Genomic DNA, 24955 nt, shown 5'->3' on the forward strand with positions numbered 1-24955 from the left:
TGCTTAAAACTAGTAAAATAGTAACAAAGTAATCTTCATTGCTTGTCCTCATTCCATTTGTATCACTTCTATTTAAGGTGAAAGTGGAATGATCTGAGAGAGTAGCATTGAAACATGTATATTATCAAGGGTGAAACAGATCGCCAGCCCAGGTTGGATGCATGAGACAAGTGCTCGGGGCTGGTGCACTGGGAAGACCCAGAGGGATGGGATGGGGAGGGAGGTGGGAGGGGGGATCGGGATGGGGAACACATGTAAATCCATGGCTGATTCATGTCCATGTATGGCAAAAACCACTACAATATTGTAACGTAATTAGCCTCCAACTAATAAAAATAAATGAAATAAATAAATAAAACAATAGAGAAAATGGCAGTGGTAATGAACACACTATGGATAGAACTAGGGATAATGAATATAGACATTTATGTATAGAACAACAAATAAATTGACATTAATTTAAAATGGAAACAGATCAATTTTTAAAAAGCTTAAATTTTTAACAAGGGACATATTTAACACTGAAGGTAATAAGCAGTGGGGACAAAGCAAATGTAATATTTCTTGATCAAAAGATAGTAAAAATGGAAGCAGGACAATTCACAGCCTATGTCTATAACTACTTAAGGCAGTGATTTATGTCCTAATATATTTATTTCTTAGCATAACATAAAAATGGTCTCTACAGTTGTCACAAACATAAAAGAATCAACACAAGGCTAACTACTGAACACAGAACCTCCAGAAAAAGAAAAATAATGACAACTGGAAATAGTATTCATTTTCCAAAAATTCCTGGCTTACTTTCTGTTCTTTTTCTGTCTTCCAAGTAACTTCTGGCTCTCTACTCATTCTCTGGGACTTGCTAATCACTCATTCCTTTAGCCCCGGTCTGTTCTAAGTGTCCTTGGATAACCCTGCTCTTTCTAATCAAGCTTTTGAAAATCTCCTCTCCCAGATAACAATTTTCATGTCTCTAATCTCTTAGATTCTGTAGTTTCAACTGGATGACTACTCTACTTCTGCGTATGCATATACTTTAAAACAATGTAAAGAAAACACTTTACATTGCTGGTAAGGGATTCACCTGCAACGCAGGAGTTCAGTTCAGTTCAGTCGCTCAGTCCTGTCTGACTTTTGCGACCCCATGGACTGCAGCACGCCAGGCTTCCCTGTCCATTGCCAATTCCCGGAGTTTACTCAAACTCATGTCCACTGAGTTGCTAATGGAGACCTGGGTTCGAACCCTGGGTTGGGAGGATCCCCTGGAGGAGGGCACAGCAACCCACACCAGTATTCTTGCCTGGAAAATCCTCATAGACAGAGGAGCTTGGTGGGCTCCAGTCCATGGGGTCGCAAAGAGGACACGACTGAGCAACTCAGCACAGCAGAGAGAAAACTGCGCTTTATAAAAACAAGGTTAATAAGATGTATATAGAAAGTTATATTAGTTATGATCAATTTCGTCATGATGCCACGACTCCAAGCGGAGTACGGGTTGGAGGTTAGTTCAATTAACTTACTGGAGCAGCTCACAGAACTCAGAGAAACATTTTACTTACTAGATTACCAGCTTATTATACATGAATATGATTAAGGAACACTCAGATGAAAGAGATGCACAGGGCAAGGTATGGAGAAAGGTCTTGGAGCTTTCGTGCCTTTTCCACATATACCCATCTTTCCAAATCCCCAAGTATTCACCAACCCAGAAGTTCTCTGAACCCCATCCTTTTGGGTTTTTCTGGAGCCTTCATTACATAGGCATGTTTGATTAAATCATTGGTCATTGGTCAATGACTCAACCTCCAGCCCTTCTCCCTTCCCAGAGGTCAGGATATGGGAATGACAGTTTCAATCCTCCAAACTACTGGCTGGTTTCCCTGGCAACCAGGCTCCATCCTTAGGTGTTTTCGGGGTACTACCTCAGCAACATAACATAACAAAAGTCATCTCAGCATTCAGGAAATTTCAAGGGTTTTAGGAACTCTGTGCCAGAAATAGGGACCAGATCAAATTTCTTACTATAAACTGCAAAATCACAATTCCCTAATATAACACGAACAACCTCCCAAGTAATTGCTGCCAAAAATAAATAAATAAATAAAATTATTATTTTTTAAAAAATAGTGCCATTTTGAGTGCCCTTTGGATGGCTATGCCATCTATAATAAAAATCCAAACAGCAGAATTATATTTTATTGGGTGAAATCCATAACCAAAATTTAACAAATTTTATATTACTAAATACATCTATGCCAAAATAAATACACAGGAAGCTACTTCTTCTAAACTAACACAGACATTTGCTGGAATATATAAATGCCAAAAGGTATCAGATCTTTCACTACTAATGCTCTTGTCTTAATAACTGCACAATTTACCTTGTCATCAGGAAGCACATGCCAAATAGATATTGTCTTTTCCTCAACTTCATTGTTGATAGACAAATACGAAGGTTGATAGATTTTGGTTGGTTCTAATATTAATACCTTCAAAACATAAGGCAAAGAAATTAGTATTATTGACTTAAGATTTAAGCCATTTAGAGTTGTTATAACAACCCTGCACTGACACAAGAGGTTAACACATAAGGCTTAGTCCAAAGCTGGAGTAAAACTGTTTTAACTTCGGATTCTTGCTATCCTATGAGGCCTCTGAGCAATTCATGGTGTTAAACAGTTACCATAAGTTCCAATAATGCATCACTTTTCACTGCTAAAGAAACTGGAAATAAATTTTTGAAGTCCTTATGTTGGTTACGCTATTCCCAGGGACTCTACTAATTTTATATATATATATATATATATATATATATACATACACACACACACACACATTTAAAAGCTTTTATTTTATTTACAATCAATACAGAATGTATTTCTCTTTTTTTATTTTTTTAATTTTAATTTTTTTATTGAAGTATAGTTGATTTACAACGTTTCAGGTGTATAGCAAAGTGATTCAGTTATACATATACATATTCTTTTTCAGATTCTTTTCTCATAATCAATTTCTATAAATGTAAATGTGTCAAAGCAAGGCAGCAGTGTGGTAGAAGAACAAATAATTCTATGTACATAAGATTCCATTTATAGACTATCACATGTTTATTTTACATTTTTTTGTGGCCACACCTTATCAGAAAGATGTAGTAGTATGGTTTTCATACCCTTGTAAATGGATTGAGAAAAGATTTTTACTATTATTGAAGGAGTTTTATATATGAGCCAAAGAAATGGACATAATTGTATGAAATAATAAAAATGTTTTTGCACTGCCTCCAAGATAAAACTAGTATCTTCAATAATGATATATTTAGCTTTGTGAGAGAAAAAGAGAGAAATAAAACTAGCTCCTACTTTGGAGAGTATCTGAGGATATATGATAAGTGGGATGAGAGTCTCCATCAAAGGACTGGACAATGTTTACATTATTACTAGCATATCATATTAGGAGCAAATAACACTGAAATGCCACACCTACCTTGATTTCAAAGGTGCTACAGATATTACCTTTTTGTACAGACACTTAAAGGCACCTACTCAGCTCAAATTTCCTGTGTGGTCTTAAGTAGGAATATTTGGGAAGAAAATAAAATACCAGAGAAAATGGAACAGCTCTTTTTATTCAAGTTAAGGTACAGAGAATTAGAAAAAGGGGATGAGAAAGACAACATTTTCTTTAATCAAGGGTAAAAAAACCTTAAGGGCATAAAGAATTCTTGGTCAGGCTCTGGTGATGAAAATAAGATAGCATATGCCACAAATAAACAGTAAGAGCTCGCTGGGGAACACAGTCTGATTCAGAAACATGCTGGGTGAATCAAGGTCCAAATTCCTATCAACAGAGAACTAAGTGGCACTGATTAATATGAAAATCATTACTTTTCAATCTTAGTTTGGTAAAAACAGTGCTTTCAAATGTGAGTATCCCAGTGTTTGTGAAATCAAAATAAATAATAGGGAATAAAATAGTTTCCCAAAACAGCACCCAAGACACTCCACTGAGGACTAGAACTTTCCTTGTCCCCTAAAGAAGTGAGCATGCTATCTAACGTTAGAAAAACACAGCACAGGTTATCTCCTATCTTCTTAAATGATGGCGTTACTGTTGTCTCAAATAGTTCTAACAGATAAAATCGAAACTATGCATTACCTATCTTGAGATAAGGAAAAAAAACTGGTTGCAATTATTATTGTCTAATGATTGCTTCAACAGTATGTGAACCGAGAACTTACAGATGTTCAAGCTGGATTTAGAAAAGGCAGAGGAACCAGAGATCAAATTGCCAACATCAGTTGGATCACAGAAAAAGCAAGGAAATTCCAGAAAAACATCTATTTCTGCTTCATCGGCTACGCTAAAGCCTTTGACTGTGTGGATCACAACAAACTGTGGAAAATTCTTAAAGAGTTGGGAATACCAGGCCACCTTACCTGCCAGCTGAGAAACCTGTATGCAGGTCAAGAAGCAACAGTTAGAACCGAGTATGAACAGTGGACTGGTTCCAAATTGGGAAAGGAGTACGTTGAGGCTGCATATTGTCACCCTGCTTATTTAGCTTATATGCAGAGTACCTCAAGGTACTCAAGGGAAATGCTTAGATGGATGAATCACAAGCTGAACTCAAGACTGCCAGGAGAAATATCAATAACCTCAGATACACAGATGACACCACCCTTATGGCAGAAAGCAAAGAGGAACTAAAGAGCCTCTTGATGAAAGTGAAAGAGGAGAGTGAAAAAGCTGGCTTAAAACTCAACATTCAAAAAACAAAGATCACGGCATCCAGTCCCAACACTTCATAGCAAATAGATGGGGAAACAATGGAAACAGTGACAGACTTTATTTTCTTGGGCTCCAAAATCACTGCAGATGGTGACTGCAGCCATGAAATGAAAAGACACTTGTTCCTTGGAAGAAAAGCTACGACAAACCTAGACAATGTATTAAAAGCAGGGACACTACTTTGCTGATAAACGTCTGTCTAGTCAAGGCTATGGTTTTTCCAGTAGTCATGTATGGATGTGACAGTTGGACCATAAAGAAGGCTGAGCTCCAAAGAATTGATGCTTTTGAACTGTGGTGTTGGAGAAGACTCTTGAGAGTCCCTTGAACTGCAAGGAGATCCAACCAGTCAATCCCACAGGATATCAACCCTGAATATTCATCGGAAGGACTGATGCTGAAGTTGAAGCTCCAATATTTTGGCCACTCTTCCGCAGTTCATTAGAAAAGACCCCGATGCTGGGAAAGATTGAAGGTAGGAGGAGAAGGGGACAACAGAGGATGAGATGGTTGGAGGTCATCACTGACTCAATGGACATGAGTTTGAGCAAGCTCTGGGAGATGAAGGACAGGGAAGCCTGGTGTGCTGCATTCCATGGGATTGCAGAGTTGGACATGAGTGAGCGAACGAACAACAACAAATGCTTGCTGAGCCCTCTGAACTGCTGTTGAAATGGCAAAATGTGAGGAATTTGTAGCATGCCTTGTGGATCTCACAGAAAGGCTGTTTAAAGACAAGAAAAGGATGCAATTTGATGAAACCAGCTAAATACAACTCGCTTGGGAGTATATGTTTTCTTGCTTTCAGTTTCTTGTCTTTTATATCAATTAACATTACAATTAACTGATAAATTCTGAAGTATAAAGGAAGACAGCAAGGCCTGCAGACTCTAAGAGGAGACACTAAGCAGAGGCACATACTAAGCTCCTATAGAAACCGTGAAAGTACCACTTCCTCTTCCTCTCACCTGACATTATCAGATGGGTTGATGGTCTCCTAGCTTTTCAAAGTAGGAAGGAAAGAAAACGTACACTGAAGAGAGGTGAGGAGAAAGAATGAATCAAACTGAACCCAAATAATAATAAATGATGGTAGGATCCTTCATTTTCCAAAGAAACTTTGGTCTGTTTTCTTTTGCCCAGAGTCATCACTATTTCTTGGAAGCATGAGAATGGATGTGATAGTGAGCTAAAGGGAACCAATTAAATAATATTTTCTAATATAAGCTACCTGGTCAACCCATTTCCAATGAAGGACAAGGTAATCACCCCAATCAAGACCTAATGCAGCCTTCACAAGTGTGGGCTATAGAAGACGCTACTGTAAGGACATGAATAGTTACAGTGACTGACATAGGCCCACAGGTTCTAGAAGCTTGCCTTTCTCTACGCAATAGAAGGTGGGCAACAAACTCCCTGGTTGGAGTGAGTGGGCTGGGTAAGAAAGGGCAGTGAGTGAAGCAGAATGAATGGGATTGAAACTGACATCTTAAATGGTAGCCTCCAGTTGGCTCAGGAGATTACTGTTTTTGAAAGAAGGCAGTTATGAATTGTCCATCCTTTTCATTGTTCAAGAGCAGTTAAAACTATGGATTATGACCATTTTTCTGTTCCTTTTGCTTATCAGTTTGTGGGAGCTGTTTTGTTTGTTTGTTTGTTTTTGCATATTGGGTGCATTGATCCTTTTGCAGCGTTAGTGTTAGATATTCTCTCCCTTTCTAGCATTTGCCATATTTAGGGTGGGTTTTTTTTTTTTTTAAGATGACCAAAAATTTGAACTTTTAATTGAATCAAATTAGTTAATATTTGCCTGGGGAGCTTATAGTCCCTTTCTTGCTTAAGAGAGCCTCTCTTTCCTGGAGTATACACCTATATTCTAGCTTACCTGGTGGCTCAGGCAGTAAAGAATCTGCCTGCAATGCAGGAGACATGGGTTCAGTCCCTGGGTTGGGACGATCCCCTGAAGAAGGGAATGGCAGCCCACTCCAGTATTCTGGCCTGGAGAAGTCCAGGGACAGAGAGGTCTGGTAGGCTACAGTCCATGGGGCTGCAAAGAGTCGGACATGACTGAACAACTAACACACACACACACACCCCTATATTCTCCTAAATTCTCTCTCACTATTTTCTGGATTTTTTTTTTTTTACATTCACATTATGACAAACTAATTCATATTAAAGTAATTTAAATTAGCTCAGAATCGCTAATATAAGTGGTTTCCTCTCATAGCCAACTTTCTTAGTCCATCAAATACTTCAGCTTTGTGTTGTCTTCTTTCACGACCACATTTACTATCATCAAAGCACCAGCTAAAGGCCAGCTGCCAGCTCATTCTGAGAGAAGTATTTTCCTAGGCTACACATTATCCAGGATAGAAAATAGAGTGAAGTGTTATAGTTTGAAAGGCTTTTCAACGAAAGATCCTGCTGAGCTATGGCATCCTCTGGAAGCAAGAGCAAAAGAAATGTGTTAATGCCAGGGATAGATTTAATTAAATGAAACATTTGATCCTACCAATGAGCACTAGAAAACAAGATTTTATAAAAAGAATTAAGAGTTGCCACCACCGCTGAGTATGAAGGATTGAGTCTTACAGAGCTCAAACAGATTTCTGGCATCACTTTGACGTGGGAAGAAGTCTGTGTATACAGTCTGTTGCCAGTAATTCTTGAATTGGATGCTATAGCTACATCGCTTTGGATGATTTTCCAAGAACTATCAGGATGGGTGTGGAACCAGTTAAGGTGGACAATGTATTTTTAAAGTGTGTGTATGTGTGTTATACATTTAAATATCGCAATCTGATAGAAACTAGGCATAGTGAGTTGCAGACCAGAACCTGTGAAGTATTATTTCCCATCCTCTAGAGCAGCGGTCCCCAACCTTTTTGGCACCAGGGACCAATTTCATGGAAGACACATTTTCCATGGATGAAGTGGTAGGGCGGGGGGTGGAGGGGGGGAGCTTTCAGGATGATTCAAGTACATTTACATCTATCGTGCACTTTATTTCTATGATTATTACATCAGCTCCACCTCAGATCATCAGGCATTAGATCCCAGAGGTTGGGGATCCCTGCTCTAAAGCACTGTAAAAAGCAACACCACATCTAACTCTGACCCACATGGGTAGTAAGGGGTAGTGATGGAGTAACAATGCAGGGGAGCCTGACACTTTTCACCACAATAATGTTGATGGTATTGATGGTGACAAAGTTAGCAAAACTGTAGTATGAATTAAAAGCACCCATTCATCTGATCTGAAGAGATATCTTGACTTCTTGAGCTAAGAGATAATCTTTTCCTGGGAAAGCACACATCATAGATTATCAAAGGAAATTACCAAGTGTCATGGCAAAAACATGAAAACGCATCTTATTTCTCTGACTGTGACCGTTATTTTTCAAAGTAAGGTAAAGCAAACCAATTTGTTGAAAGTAAGTATTTTAACCAGATGACCATCTTCACTTGCTGTGCATGAAAAGGAGCACATTAATGCTGTTACAATCACAAGTGCAAGATGTTCCTTAAATAAAGGAAACAAAACATAAACGTCCTTAGAGTTAAGTGAAGAGTACTTACTGGAAACCTAACTACGGTGACATCTGTCTTTGTGGCCTCGACCAGGAAATCCATCCAGAAGTCCACAAGTTCCTGTTTGGCCACAGGCTGTTCCGAAGTCAGTTTCACAAAATGCTTATATATCAAAATTGTCTCTACGATAGACTTGAGGTACCTAAAAATTAAATGATATAAAATTTGTAATAGGCAAATTTAGAACTACCTATTCCCACACATCCCAGTCTTACTCTGTAAATGTAATTTAAACATGGCATTAATAATTATACCAGCCAAGTCACCAAACTTCATTCATTTTTTGTTACATATCATGTAGTATCACGTTATCTCATTTAAAACTCACAAAAATGCAATAAAGTAGGCCATTTTTTCCCCATTATAAAGATGAGGAAACTAAGGCTTAGACAGCTTACATAACTTGGACTGAGCAAAACATCTACTTAAAACATGACTTTTAAAGTAATGCCTAGTGACTTCTCTGGTGGTCCAGTGGCTAAGACACTGCACTTACAATGCAGGGGGCCCAATAAATAAATAATAATAAATTTCTTAAAAATTAAAAAAATAAATAAAGTAATGCCTATATTCTACTCAAGAAAGTGTTAATGCATTTGCTTTAAAATATGTTCCCTTGGGAAGTCTTTCTAAATAGACCCATCATAAGAAATATTATTTTGCTCTGAAGTAACTCAACTCATATGCATTATATGAACATCCTTAAATTGCAAGACAGATGGTGCCTCGAAGGAAGAAGTCAGGAAAATATGAGGAGTAAGATAATTACATGAGATAATGGGCATGCAAGCGCTTTGTAAAGTATAAACTACACACATGGAATTAACACTAAATTAATGGGAACAAAACATTGTTTTGTGGTTGTTTTCACTACTGCACAAAATAATGCCTGTTTTCTTGTTAACAAAGGCCAAGAGACCTCTAACTGAAACTCTTTGTATCTGCGCTCCAGCCTCCTCCTCATATCAGGATGGTCGTCATAAAGAAACAACCGATTTGACCGCATGGGATGTGTGTGCATTTACTGGTTCATTGATTTTCATGTCATTTGCTGAATGCCTGCTGTCAGCATGCTCCTGACAGGACAACCCTGTCCTCAAGCTGCACGCAGGGCCAAGGAGACAGAAATGTAAAAGGCGTTGAGCACCATGAAATAAATGCCCATGGAGCTTTAACTCACGGAGATAAAACTGACAAAAGTCATAGAGTAGTATCAGCAGACATATGACTAAACACGGAAGAAGAAAGTTTCAGGAGATGAGTGGGTCACACACAGAAGTGTATGTAACAACATCCACCATCTTCTGTCTGGCTGAGGGGCAGGGTCTTAGGTTGGCGTGGGATTTAGGAGCAGACATGACCCACCAATGCTCCCCAGGTGGAGGAGAGGGCTGGAAGACGATGCCCATCGCGTGGTGAGACGCAGCAGCACAAAGCCAGAATCTTGCATGTTCAGTGTAAACAGACGGCAGTGTAAACCCAGGGGTGTGACAAGGACTGAGGTTTAATGACTGAGGGCAAACCTTCTTTGCCACACCAAGGAGGTGGACTTTATCCCTTAGGCTGTGAAGAGTCATTAAAGTATGCTGATTTAAAGATTTCAGTGGAGGGGAAGGCTCAGACATGCATTTTAGAAAGATCATTATGAGAGTGATACTGGGAAGCATTTGCTAATGAGGGAGACCTGAATGTGACCAAACGATGTAAGAGGCCACGAACGTCTACTGTGGTGGACAAAACATCAGTGGCCTGAGTCCAGAGATGCTTTGAGCCTTTCTTGATATCACAGGTAAGCTTTATTTTTCTTATTTTTTATTGGAGTATAGTTGCTTTACAATGTTGTGGCAGTTTCTGTCATACAGCAAAGTGAATCAGCTACACATACACAAATACTCCTCTTTTTTGGATTTCCTTCCCATTTAGGTTACCACAGAGCATTAAGTAGAGTTCTCTATGCTATACAGTAGGTTCTCATTCATTATCTGTTTTATACACGGTATTAATAGCGTACATATGTCAATTCCAATCTCCCAATTTACCCCACTCCTTTTTCCCCCCTGGTGTCCATATGTTTGTTCCCTATATCTCACAGTTAACCTTTAAAAATCTTTAAAGCTAATAGTCAATCATTACATGAGATGCATAATAAAATTAGCACTAAAAATAGTCTCAAATGCAGATGGAATTTTGTTTTCATCTTTCCAGTTACTTACATCCATAGTGATGAGACTTGGGTGCATCCCAAGAACTATTTGAAAGTAGAAAAACACACATAATATATGAAACATCTAAAAGTGTCAGGAAACTCTAAGTAACAAAGAAGTGCAACTCAAGAATATGAGTCCTAAGAGGGAGGTTAGATCATGAAGGGCACATGTTTGGAGCAGAGACCGGGAAGCTGAGATAGAAGCTTGTGAATCTGCTGATCAGAGCCGCACATGTAACATTGGAGGCCTGTGTATGATCAAGTAGGAGATACTGGCCAACTTGAGCTGGTGGGTTGGTCAGTGTGACGGAAAGGCTGAGCTTGACGGCCATCGGATACCACCTGTGTCTAAAGTTATCAGAACCTACAATCAAAACATTTTGTTTATGAGCATCAGTCACTTTTTCCTCTAGATTGTGCATTTCAGTCTCTAAGCAAATAAAACCATCTAGTTGTCAGTCCAACATATTTAACCATTTAGAAACAAGTGATAGGAGCTTTTATAAAAAATAATTCTATAAACACCTAACAGGTTACTATTACCATGCAGGTGTCTTCAGTTTAAAAAGCTTTTCAGATGCTTGAATGACTCTCAAGTGGTCGTTGGCCAGGACACTGGCCCCCAGGAAAAATCCAACTTCCCAGTAGCTCTGGAGTTTTTCCAAGTTTCCCTTTTTACCAAGAAGGCTACTTAGCTTCACCCCTAGAAGATGAATAGGAAAAAAGAACATTACAAACACACCACAGTCAGGCAGAGCTGACTTCTTTATTAAAAAGCAAGCTTTCATTTTTCCTTTCAGATTAAAATACCTTTGTTAAGTTTCTGATTCTTAAAAGGGCTTAAGTTCATTGTAAAAGAAAAGAAAAAAAGACTAATCAGAAAGGTACACAGAAAAAGACTGATAAGTTCCCTTCAATTTGAAAAGCTCCAAATAACTGCCAACTTCACATTGATGTACATCATCCCAGAGTTATTATATATGTTGGTATATGGGCTTCCTTGGTGGCTCAGTAGTAAAGAATCCACCTGCTGATGTAGGAGATGCAGGTTTCTTCCGTGGGTCAGAAGATTGCCTAGAGAAGGAAATGGCAACTCACTCCAGTATTCTTGCCTGGGGAACCCCATGACAGAGAAGCCTGGTGGGCTACAAGGCATGGGGCCGCAAAAGAGTTGGTCACGACTTAGCCACTAAACAACAACAATAAATGATCTCAGACTTAGAGAAGTTTACTTGTGAATTTGTGTTTTGCTCAGTAGATATCCAAATAATTTCTGTCTAGTGAAACAATATCTAATATTTATAACCGGCTGGTTATAAACTAGCTTTTAAAAAAATCAAACTCAGAAATCTGATTGTAAGATTTCTTTGTTAAATTATGATTACCTTATCTCCAAGGAAGATCCCCTGGAGAAGGGAATGGCTACCTACTCCAGCATGCTTGCCTGGAGAATTCCATGGACAGAGGAGCCTGGCAGGCTACAGTCCACGGGGTCACACGCTATCAGACGTGACTGAATGACTCACATCAGCTTCTTAAACGCACTTTAAACAGGACATAGTTACTGTTTCCATGTTCACTGAATTAAATAGAATCTTTTATATTTTCTGAGAGTCATGAATTTACCTTTTTTTTTTTTGCTTTAATGAAACGAAACAACCTTTAAAAAGTCTTATGCTGCTTTTTATTATATAATTCCACTTAAGCCATGAGTATTTTAGGAAAAAGTCCATTTGGGAATTCTTCACATTTTGTGATGATAATTTAAAAAGAGAACAGCTTTGCCACCTTAAAATTTCATGACATGGAAAAAAACTGCACGTGTATGCAACAACATCTACGATATCCTATCTGAACAGAAAAAAAAACAACAAATATAAATGGAAGAAGAAAGTGTAGGGGGGAAATTAGATACTAAAAATGTGTGTCTGTCAACCTCAGTTGAAAATGAGTATTTCTTTTTTTTGTTTCATACTTTCAGAACAAAGAATGTAGGACTAAGGTAGCATCAGACCATTTAAACATTTAAAGAGGGACTATGAAAGTGTTTAACAGTAAAATTATATTAGCTTTAAAATTAAAATTTAGATTTATTCTTGCATGCCAGAAGTTTACTCTATGAGGGTCATCTTAACTTTGGCCTTAGCATAATTTGGTCACATGATGCGACTCTGAATCATTCAGCATTTGGACAAAATGTATTTTTTGTTGAATGGCAAATAGTATTTTAGTATACAGATGGGTCATGGTTTGTTTACCCAAATGCAGATGGTAGCTGCTTTTTATTACTATAAATACTCTTGTACACATAGCTTTGTGCACTTGTTCAATTATTTCTTTGTAATAAAATCCTCAACTTGGACTTGTTGGGGATAGAGATATGCTCATTTTAGTGTTGATATTATGGGTAGTGGGCTTCCCAGGTTGCACAGTGGTAAAGAATCTGCTAGTCAATGCAGGAGACACAAGATATGTGGGTTTGATCCCTGGGTGGGGACTATCCTTTGGAATAGGAAATGGCAACCCACTCCAGTATTATTGCCTGGAAAATTGCATGGACAGAGGAGCCTGGCAGGCTACAGTCCACGGGGTCGAAACGAGTCGGACAGGACTGAGTGGCTGAGCACACATTATAGATAATATTACATCTTTGCCAGTGTAATGGAGAACAAAAGGAAACATGCTTTTTTTTAAACCTTTAAGATTGACTCTCTTCATATTTTATATATCTTTTATGAATTAACATTTATGTTTTTTCCACATGATGTATGAAACGTGTTTCTACATGAGATAGTACTCTTTTGAGTTTGGAGTTAAGAATATGGCTCTAATTTTCTATATTTAGGATCTCCAAGCCCTCTCCACCCACACATCCAAGGAAGAGAGGAATAAGTATCTTAGTACATAATATTTGTTTCATAACTAGGATTATCTCCACTGGATAGAGTCTCAGAGGTAGTATGATGCTTGGTCCCAGGCTATAGCACTTTTAAGGTTTTTGATCACTAGAGCCAAATTATTAAAGCACTATTGCTGATGGATGATTCTATCTTTTTACCAAGTCCTTGCTATCCGGCTATTTTTCACTATTTAAAAAAATTTGGCAAAATTTATAAGCAATTAACAGCATGTCATTGCTGTTTTAAATACCAGTTCTTTGATTCAATCATCTGTTCAGGCAAGTTAAATGTTGACAATGCTCTAATTAGACCTGGTTGACTTCTAAGAATTGAAGATTTTTTTTAATAGTTTAGTTTCTATCATAGTTTTTATATTTTGCAGCAGCTATTTAACAGAGAAAGGTAGGACCTTTTTATTGAACTCTCATTATATGCCTAGCACTAGCAATGCACACTGAGAAGGTAACTCTTTCCAACCCAGACAACAGCACAAGTTAGAGATGCCAAGGGAACATTTCATGCAGAGATGGGCACAATAAAGGACAGAAACAGTATGGACCTAACAGAAACACAAGATACTAAGAACAGGTGGCAAGAATACACAGAACTAGACAGAAAAGGTCTTCATGACCCAGATAATCACGATGGTGTGATCACTCACTTAGAAGCAGGCATCCTGGAGTGTGAAGTCAAGTGGGCCTTAGGAAGCATCACTATGAACAAAGCCAGTGGAGGTGATGGAATTCCAGCTGAGCTCTTTCAAATCCTAAAAGATGAGGCTGTGAAAGTGCTGCACTCAATATGCCAGCAGATTTGGAAAACTCAGCAGCGGCCACAGGACTGGGAAAGATCAGTTTTCATTCCAATCCCAAAGAAAGGCAACGTCAAAGAATATTCAAACTACCACACAATTGCACTCATTTCACATGCTAGCAAGGTAATGCTCAAAATTCCCCAAGCTAAGCTTCAACAGTACATGAACCAAGAACTTCCAGATGTTCAAGCTGGATTTAGAAAACACAGACGAACCAGAGAACAAGTTTCCAACATCTGTTGGATCATAGAAAAAGCAAGGGAATTCCAGAAAAACATCTACTTCTGCTTCATTGACTACACTAAAGCCTTTGACTGTGTGGATCACAACAAACTGTAGAAAATTCTGAGACGGGAATACCAGACCACCTTACCTGCTATCTGAGAAACCTGTATCCAGGTCAAGAAACAACAGTTAGAACTGGATATGGAATAATGGACTAGCTCAAAATTGGGAAAGGATTATATCAAGGCTGTATATTGTCACCCTGCTTATTTAGCTTATACACAGAGTATATCATGGGAAATGCTGAGCTGGATAAAGCACAAGCTGAACTCAAGATTGCCAAGAGAAATATCAATAACCTCAGTTATGCAGATGACACTACCCTAATGGCAGAAAGCAAAGAGGAACTAAAGAGCCTCTTGATGAAAGTGAAAGAAGAGAGTGAAAAAGCTGGCTTAAAGCTCAACATATAAAAACCGAAGGTCATGGCATCCAGTCCCATCACTTCATAGCAAATAGATGGGGAAACAATGGAAACAGTGACAGACTTTATTTTCTTGGGCTCCAAAATCACTGCGGATGGTGACCACAGTCATGAAATTAAAAAACACTTACTTCTTGGAAGAAGCTATGACAAACCTAGACAATGTATTAAAAGAAGGGACACTGCTTTGCTGACAAACGTCTGTATAGTCAAAGCTATGGTTTTTCCAGTAGTCATGTATGGATGTGACAGTTGGATCATAAAGAAGGCTGAGCACCAAAGAACTGATGCTTTTGAACTGTAGTGTTGCAGAAGACTCTTGAGAGTCCCTTGGACTGCAAGGAGATCCAACCAGTCAATCCTAAAGGATATCAACCCTGAATATTCATTGGAAGGACTGATGTTGAAGCTGAAGCTCCAATACTTCAGCCACCTGATGGGAAGAGCCAATTCATTAGAAAAGACCCTGATGCCTGGAAAGATTGAAGCCAGGAGGAGAAGGGGATGACAGAGGATGAGATGGCTGGATGGCATTACCGACTCAATGGACATGAGTTTGAGCAAGCTCTGGGAGATGGTGAAGGACAGGGAAGCCTGGCGTGCTGCAGTCGATGGGGTCGCAAAGAGTCAGACTCACCTGAGTGACTGAAAATAACACCACCACAATCAGTTAAAGATTAGTCCCTTTGGCAATGATGGAAAAAAAATGCTGAGAGATGTTGAGCAACTTGTTGAAGGTCGCACAGCCCCGGTGGAGGTTAGATTGTTACCAGTATAACTTTCCATTGTGATGAATTCCAAGCATACATCAAAGTAGAAAAATACCATAATGATCACATTTTCAACAGCTGCTAGCATTTTGCTATTGCCTCATCTCCCTGAATACTTCGGCTGAACCATTTCAAATAAACTTACATATTTCACCCTTAAATATTGTGTCATAGTAGAAGAATTCTCCTACTCATTCTACTTGATCATTTTTTTGAACACATGTCAGCAATTGAACAAGGGCATCTGACATCTGCCTCTGTGGAGTCTGAAGCCTGTGCTGCTGAGCTTCAACACCCCCTGAGGGGAATTCAGGGTGGACAGTGAGGCACCTGTGCTCCAGGGAAATTGGTGGAACAGGTCTTCAGATAGTTAGATATTTTTAGTAACTGATTTCATGTTCCCAAATCCTTGGTGGTGGCGGTTTAGTCGGTTTAGTTGTGTCCAACTCCTGCGACCCCATGGACTATAGTCCTCCAGGTTCCTTTGTTCATGGGATTCTCCAGGCAAGAATATTGGAGTGGGTTGCCATTTCCTTCTCCAGGGGATCTTCCCAACCCAGGAATCGAACCTGAATCTCCTACATTGCAGGCAGATTCTTTACTGACTGAGCTACAAGGGGAGCCGCATTTGATTATTGCACCTAATAAAAATAATAATAATTCTCTCATATTATTTTTTTTCATATTATTTAATATCTGGTCCTGATTCAAATTCCCTGATCATTCCCCAAATTTCTTTGGCCACCTGACACAAAGAACTGATTCACTGGAAAAGACTGATGCTGGGAAAGATTGAAGGCAGGAGGAGAAGGGGACGACAGAGGATGAGATGGTTGGATGGCATCACTGACGCGACAGACATGAGTTTGAGCAAGTTCTGGGAGTTGGTGATGGACAGAGAAGCCTGGCATGCTGCAGTCCATGGGGTTGCAAAGAGTTAGACACGACTGAGCGACTGAACTGAATAGCTTTTTGTTGTTGTTGTTCTCTGTTTTTTCAAACTGGAATCCAAACGGGGATCATTAATTGCATTTTTTTTTTAATGTCTCTAATGAGCTGACTCATTTGAAAAGACTCTAATGCTGGGAAAGATTGAGGCAGGAGGAGAAGGGGACAACACAGGATGAGATGGTTGGATGGCATCACCAACTCAGTGGTCATGGGTTTGGGTGGACTCCGGGACTTGGTGATGGACAGGGAGGCCTGGTGTGCTGTGGTTCATGGGATCGCAAAGAGTCAGACACACTGAGTGACTGAACTGAACTGAAATGTCTTTTAACCTAACCAATCCACCCACACTTTTCTCCATGACATTGACTTTTTGAAGAGACCAGGCAGGGAGTCCTGTAGAATGTTTTCACCTTCTGGATCTGGCTGATAGCATTTCTTGGTGTTGTCTGACTTATTTCTCTATCCAACTGTGGTTCTATTAACTGACTGTTAAATCTTAAGGCTTGGGTTAAACATTTTTAGTGAGACTATTTCACAGGACTGAGGGCAGGAGGAGAAGGGGGTGACAGAGGATGAGATTGTTGTATGGCATTACTGATTCAATGGACATGACTTTGAGCAAACTCCTGTAGATAGTGAAGGACAGGGAAGCCTGGCATGCAGCAGTCCGTAGAGTCGCAAAGAGTTGGACATGCCTGGGCGACTGAACACAGCAACATTTCACAGGAGATGCTGCTTATTTCACATTCTCTGTATCAGCTGGCAAATGTCCAGCCATCAAGCCATGCTGGGAGGATCACCGACGCCTGGACCCCTGGAGGGGATATATACAATGAATTGTACGGGTGCATTGTTCCTTTGTGATTGATAAGCAATTTGTGGGTGAACCTGGGTTTCATGTAAATATGGCAAATGAAAATTTAAAAAAAAACATCCTAATGGTGTTAGTTCTATTGATGATCCTTGTCAGAATTATTATTTTAGCATCACTATCATTATCAGTTTTATCAGTCCTTCTACTTTATCAGCTAGCATTCTTTTGAAGAATACATTCTTAAGATTATACAGTTAGTATGTAGCATATCTTAAGAAGAGCTTTACCTCCTCAACTGGCTGATCTATGCTCTACTCAATCAGGTCTGACTCTGCGACCCCATGGACTGTAGCCCACCAGGCTCCTCTGTCCATGGGATTCTCCAGGCAAGAATACTGGAGTGGGTTGCCATTTCCTTCTCCAGGGATGAACTATAGTATTGCTTTAAAAGGAAGGAAAAGTACTGTACTTTATTCCCTATCATTTTAAATTTTCTGAGAATTTGGTCACCTCCATAGACGGCAAATGAATTGGTGGTTGGTGATGGATTTTATTTTTGTTTTGATTTCTTTTTCTTGATTATCCTTTTAGAGTCATGAATTTTTATATTCAGTAACACAAATTTTATTTTCATGGCTCCCTGAAAATAAGATTCAAATAGTGGTTTGTCTCAATTCCAATCACACTGTTCTCTTACTACATCATCATCTCATAGTGTCTCATTGCTGAAAATTCCACAGAACACAGGAGAAACATCTTTTATTTAACTAAAGCTTGATTATTAATTTTAAGTCTTGTGAAGCTGAAAAAAGGATAAAGATAAAAGATGCGATTGTTTCCAAATCCTAGTTCTAAACAGTAGAAACACCAATGATTATTCAAAAACTGGGATACTGAAAACACACATCATGAAACAATTAGCCATAACCTCAAACAAACACACAACTAGAATTAACAGTCTTTGGTTAACAGATTACAACAGTTAAGAACTATTCTTAACATTAGAATTCTTAAACTTAAGATAATATGTTTGAAAAGCTTCAGGCTTAATAATCATCTTATGACATCTTAATTATTGTTGTTTACCCTTTATAAGTGTAAATTTCAAAATACATCTAAAGAAAAGATTTCATAAAGAAAAATGAATACTATCAGAACTTAAGAACTGAGTTATGATTTAAAAAAGAATGCAACTACATATCTTTAAAATTATCTCAAATATGTTGTTAATTAGTAAGTTAAATACTTTAATTAATGCAATTATTATGTTACAATATTCATTTATTTAATCAACCTGTTTCTCCCTGAAAATCCCTTTAATCCTATTTTACCATATAAACGCTAACTTTAGGTCAACCTATATTTATTAGCATAATTTACAAGTAGAATCTAAGTTAGTGAGCTTTAACTGCCTTTTAGTATTGTCGTTGTTTAGTCGTTAAGTTGTGTCTGCCTCTTTTGCGAGCCCATGGACTTTAGCCCTTCAGGCTCCTCTGTCCATGGGATTTCCCAGGCAAGAATACTGGAGTGAACTGGTCTTTATCTTTCTGGCTTACTTCACTCTGTATAATGGGCTCCAGTTCCATCCATCTCATTAGAACTGATTCAAATGAATTCTTTTTAGTGGCTGAGTCATATTCCATAGTGTATATGTACCACAACTTCCTTATCCATTTGTCTGCTGATGGGCATCTAGGTTGCTTCCATGTCCTGGCTATTATAAACAGTGCTGCGATGAACACTGGGGTACACATGTCTCTTTCAGATCTGGTTTCCTCAGTGTGTATGCCCAGGCTCAGGGCTGGTGCACTGGGAAGACCCAGAGGAATGGGATGGAGAGGGAGGCGGGAGGGGGGATCAGGATGGGGAACACATGTAAATCCATGGCTGATTCATGTCAATGTATGGCAAAAACCACTACAATACTGTAAAGTAATTAGCCTCCAACTAATAAAAATAAATGGGGGAAAAAAAAAGAAAAGAATACTGGAGTGAGATGCCATTTCCTTCTCCAGAGGATGACCCAGGGATAGAACCCACGTCTCCTGCATTGGCAGGCGAATTCTTTACCACTGAGCCACCTGGGAAGCCCCCTTTCAGTTACTTAAGGACATACGTTTTATAGTATATATCACAGTATTTTAGAAGCCTAAAATTTAGCTTTTATGGGAAATAAAAATTCATTGTCAAGTCATATTTTAAGTCTGTGCAAGTTTTGCAATTTCCAAATTAAAAATTCAACTTCCTATGCTTTCAAATACTTGTTCAACATGTATTATGAATGAGCTCTTCCTGGAAAAAGCTGAAGTGTGTTTCCTTTACAAAGTTCCATTAATCACAGTTCCTCAAACCTCAGAGTGCTGACCATCCTTTTTTCCCTCCAGTTCTTCAAAGACATAATTGACAGAACATTATATAAGTTTAAGATATGCAGTGTGTTGATTTGATACACTTGTATCTGGCAAAATGATCACCACTATAGCATTAGCTAACACCTCCATCATGTCATATAATTTCCATTTCTTTTAGTCGTGAGAACATTTAAGATCTACTCCCTTAGAAGAGTGCTGACCATCTTAATCTACATTTAACTTAAAAAAGAGAGTTTAGAACAGGTACATTTCAAACCACTATGTTACTGCTCTACCTACACATGCAAATCAATGTCAATTTCTGTAATGATCTGGAGGCTTCAACCTCAAGTTCAAGAACAGAGTAATACAAGTCATTTTAGATCACTAATACAGTGACCCCATAGTCTGCAGCCCACCAGGCTCCTCTGTCCATGGTATTTCCCAGGCAAGAATACTGGAGTGGGTTGCCATTTCCTTCTCCAGGGGATCTCTCCCAACCCAGGGATTGAATTTGGTCTCCTGCATTGCACGAAGATTCTTTACCAACTGAGCTACCAGGGAAGCTCAATATGTAAAGATCAGTACAGAGTTTTAAAAATAACGTTAGATGGAGAATTTTATTATGATGATAATTTCTGGAAAGTACACAGTGCAGTGTATTTTTTCTGATTTCATTTTCCAGCTAAAAAAAAATGAATTCAAATAAAACTTTGTGCATTGAATACCACTGCAATCCAGCAGCGACAAACATTGTATCATTCTTTTAGTCTGGGCTTTTAAAAAGAATTTAATACTCAAACTTTACTTGCCTTCAAAGATTTCCCAGAATATCACATACGGTTATTTAATTAGTGCTTCCCAAATAGTGTAAAAAAACAGCCAGGGCTCATTTTTTCTTTATGAAAGATTAAAAACATTCTCCAGTTAGAAATCTTGAAGGAAAAGTTTCATCTACATAGAATTCACAGCTTTACTAAGATCATTTTTTTTTTTCCTCTACAAAAACCATGGAAAAATATTTCTGTGTCTGTAGTAAAAATTCCTATGAGAGTTAGAAAGGTTCTCTGCAATAAGACAGTTCGACATTCAAGAGAGAAAAATTTGACTACCTTACACAGTATTCAGTATCTAGAACCTTAAAAACATTATCAAAGCAAGAACTAAGGAAATCACACAAAAGTTATTCACTTAAGATGTCCTAATCTTTAAAAATTCCAAAGAAGGGTCAGCATCTGAGACGATGTCCACTGATAAAAGGGACAAAAGCACGTTCTATCAATGGCTACAATTCAGAGATGGTCTCTGAGGAGACCAGTCACTGCCAAGTCTCCATCTGCTTGACCTGTTGTTCTAGGGTCTTGGGAGGCTCCACCAGTAACATGCTGAAGTCGTAGGGCAGGTGTGCATGAAAAACAGAAACAGGGAGGATCAGAAGTCTTTCTTTCCCTCTTTTTTCTTAAGCATCAGGAAAACAAAATTAATCTAAAATAGGAAACTTTCCTGATGTTCCAAAGAACACTACTTTATTTGGGAGTTGTGGGCTAAATGCAGAGCCCCATTTCTAATGTGAGTTTGAGAAGGAATGGGCTTCCCTGGTGACTTAGCAGGCAAAGACTGTCTGCCTATGGTGCAGGAGACCCGGGTTGGATCCCTGGGTCTGGAAAAACCCCTGGAGAAGGAAATGGCAATGCACTCCAGTATTCTTATCTGGAGAATCCCATGGATAGAAGAGCCTGGCGGGCTACAATATATGTGGTCGCCAAGAGTTGGACAGGACTGAAAGACTAACACACACACTGGGAGGGAATAAAAAAATATCAACTAGGGGATTTTTAGAATCAGGTGAAATAAATTAAAAACCTAATTACATCCCAATATTAAGATACTGCACAGTAGCATGAAACATTAAATAGGGAGATATAATTGTTTTTTTTTTCTTCAGGAAGTCAGATGAGACAGAAAGCAAAGGAGCTATCTATGAAAGATCCTTTTTCTTTGCACTGAGTTGGATCCACTTTCTTGATTCCGTGTAAAACATCAAGCTGTAATTACCAACTTTTCGGAGCTCAAAGGAAGATTCAAACTGGTGCCCAGATGCCAGGAGGAGGACCGCATAATTAATTCCTGACTGTAGTGTTGGCTCTGATTCAAATGCCTTTTTGAACCTATAAAAAAAAAAACAACCCATAAATGTACAAGTTTACTTTCTCAATCATGAAACTCTGAGTTTGCAATAGCTTCTGTTTGCATAACTCCAAGGCCTGAGCAAGTAAAAATATTCCACTGGCCTTCACCCCAGAATCTAGTGTGCTATTAGGATTTAATGCTTAAGTAACTGCATACCCTCACCCTCAGCAACATGGCATTCCCCCCACTTAACTCAGCCTCACCATAGCAGCCCCAGTCTTTAAAAAAATCCTCTCTTCAACAGTCTTCCCGAAATGTGAGAGAATGTATGTGTGTGTGTGCAAGCATTTATAAACAGTGAAAATTTAAAGATAAGAACCCTGTGCCTATTTGTTAAGTGGTTTTTTGAAAAGTTTTATAAGTAAACAAAGTAAAAACAATACACAAAGCAGTCAGGAATATTATCTACATAACATACTGAAACAATCACTTTCATAAGAGTGATATAGAAACACAATAAAGAATGTCAATTGCAATAAGAAATTAGGAAAACAGAGATGGTGCTTGTGCATACTAGTTTTCACTCAAAGAGAATGAGAACCATTTTCTGGATGTGCGTGAATCTATCTACCTTTAAAAATACTTCAACATTTGAAAAGTCTTCAGCGCTTGTGCATCCACTATATTTTCAAGGTAACACTTCATAGGTTCTGTTCAAGGGTCCCCTCATATACATCATTTAACAGGCAATAATACTCAGTATTATTTCATTTAAGAGCATGAAGAAGAACAAAATTAACATAAATGGCCTAGTAACTAATAAAAACTGAGACAAACATGAAAAATCAAATCTCTACTTTAAAAAACCAGATTGAGAAAAAGATAAGACTAAATACCTAGTGAATAAACATTTAATGATACAATAAAGAGATACTTAGGGAAAAACATTAAAATTTCAAGACAAAAGCATTTTTATTAAAATCATTAACTAAAAATGAAAGATGGGAATTGCAAAAATGGCCACGGGCACAATGGCGTACGTTAGAGTATATTCTCGGCTATTATACATACTTGAAATTTTCTGTACTTTAAAATGGTAAGGTAAACTTCAAAGGAAAAGGATAAGTACATATTTTCTGAATACTGAGAATCATGTGCCCTTTTAAGGGTCTTACTTTTTAATCAGGAAAAGTATCTCTGAGAAGAAACAAAACCCAAACAAGTATTAACTTTAACTAGTTGGCTTGAACAGTTTTGCATGTGGAATAAGAAAAAAATATTTTCAACTGCATCACTGATGATGATTAAGAATTTCTCTTCTCTCCAGAAGTACAGGAGTTTACCAAATCTAAAACGGAAAAACCATGTAACCCAGTTTGCTGATATCCAAAGCAGGTCATATCAAGGAAAGACATGATTTATAAGTTTTAGACTCATACAAAATCCAAAGGTCTTTGTGTTTTCTCAGAGGCAAGTAGAAAGTCCAAATAAAAAAGATATAGCAGAAGAAAGGAGTTAATACCTTTCTTTCTACCAGTAATTTATACTTTCTGCCAATTCATATCAATATATGAAATATCTTTCAACAAATAAATTTTTCATTTTTACTGAAAGAAAAAACCATGGAAAAATTCTCTTAATATATTCAAAGGAAGATGCAAAAAGCAAGATAATCCTAAATCATTCAATAAATACTGGTAAGTACTTCCTATGTGCCAAACTAACCAAACTGAAAAAATTAAATGGGCTTAGATCTGTTTTTCTGTTACCAAAAACAATACAATTTAAAACATTTTAAGCAAAATATAGATGCCAATAAATTAATAATTTACATTTTCTATGGCTCAGAACACTTCATAATAGGATGCATATTGAGGAGAAAGTCTTAAGGAAGTAGGAATTCTCACACATTGAAAAGTAAATTAATATACTATTTCTTGGGAGAAATTTTTGAATATCTATCAAAAATTGTAAAATGTCAATAAAAAGCAATGCATACCTATTGACACAATATTTCCATATCTATGGATTTACACTAAGAAAAAGCATTAAATATGAATACCAGACCACCTAATCTGTCTCCTGAGAAACCTGCATGCAAGACAAAAAGCAACAGTTAGAATCAGACATGGAACAACTGACTGGTTCAAAATTGGAAAAACTGTCACCCTTCTTATTTAACTTATATGCAGAGTATATCATGAGAAATGCCAGTCTGGATGAATCACATGCTGGACTCAAGATTGCCAGAAGAAATATCAACAGCCTCAGATATGCAGATGATACCACTCTAATGGCAGAAAGCAAAGAGGAACTAAACAGCCTCTTTCTTGATGAGGGTGAAAGAGGAGACTGAAAAACCTGGTTTGAAAGTCAGCATTAAAAAAACAAAGATCATGACATCTAGTTCCATTGCTTCATGGCAAATAAAAGGGGAAAAAGTAGAAGCAGTGACAGATTTTATTTTCTTGGGCTCCAAAATCACTGTGGACGGTGCCTGCAGCCATGAAATTAAAAGATGCTTGCTCCTTGGAAGGAAAGCTCTAACAAACCTAGACAGTGTATTAAAAAGCAGAGACATGACTTTGCCAACAAAGGTCCATACAGTCAAAGCTGTGGTTTTTCCAGTAGTCATGTACGGATGTGAGAGCTGGACCACAGAGAAGGCTGAGTGCTGAAGAACTGATGCTTTTGAACTGTGGCATTGGAGAAGGCTCTTGAGAGTCCCTTGGACTGCAGGGAGATCAAACCAGCAAATCCTAAAGGAAACCAACCCTGAATATTCATTGGAAGGACTAGTGCTGAAGCTGAAGCTCCAAAACTTTGGTCACCTGATACAAACAGCAGAATCGCTGGAAAACACCCTGATGCTGGGAGAGATCAAAGGCAAAATGAAAAGGGGGTGACAGAGGATGAGATGGTTAG

General features: G+C 38.2%; 1 protein-coding gene across 1 annotated transcript in view; it reads right to left on the minus strand.

Annotated features, from left to right (window-relative positions):
- The window catches only part of MAP3K5 (mitogen-activated protein kinase kinase kinase 5), a 213252-nt gene that overhangs the window by 80236 nt on the left and 108061 nt on the right, over nucleotides 1–24955 (minus strand). Inside the window, exons 8-11 of the mRNA XM_043456974.1 lie at nucleotides 21956–22068; nucleotides 11135–11294; nucleotides 8374–8527; nucleotides 2385–2492 (exon numbers count right to left, since the gene is read on the minus strand). Of these exons, the coding sequence (XP_043312909.1) occupies nucleotides 2385–2492; nucleotides 8374–8527; nucleotides 11135–11294; nucleotides 21956–22068 (535 nt within the window). The remainder of the gene's footprint in view (nucleotides 1–2384; nucleotides 2493–8373; nucleotides 8528–11134; nucleotides 11295–21955; nucleotides 22069–24955) is intronic.

This window comes from Cervus canadensis, chromosome 33 (assembly GCF_019320065.1).
Source record: "Cervus canadensis isolate Bull #8, Minnesota chromosome 33, ASM1932006v1, whole genome shotgun sequence".
NCBI classification, from domain to species: domain Eukaryota; kingdom Metazoa; phylum Chordata; class Mammalia; order Artiodactyla; family Cervidae; genus Cervus; species Cervus canadensis.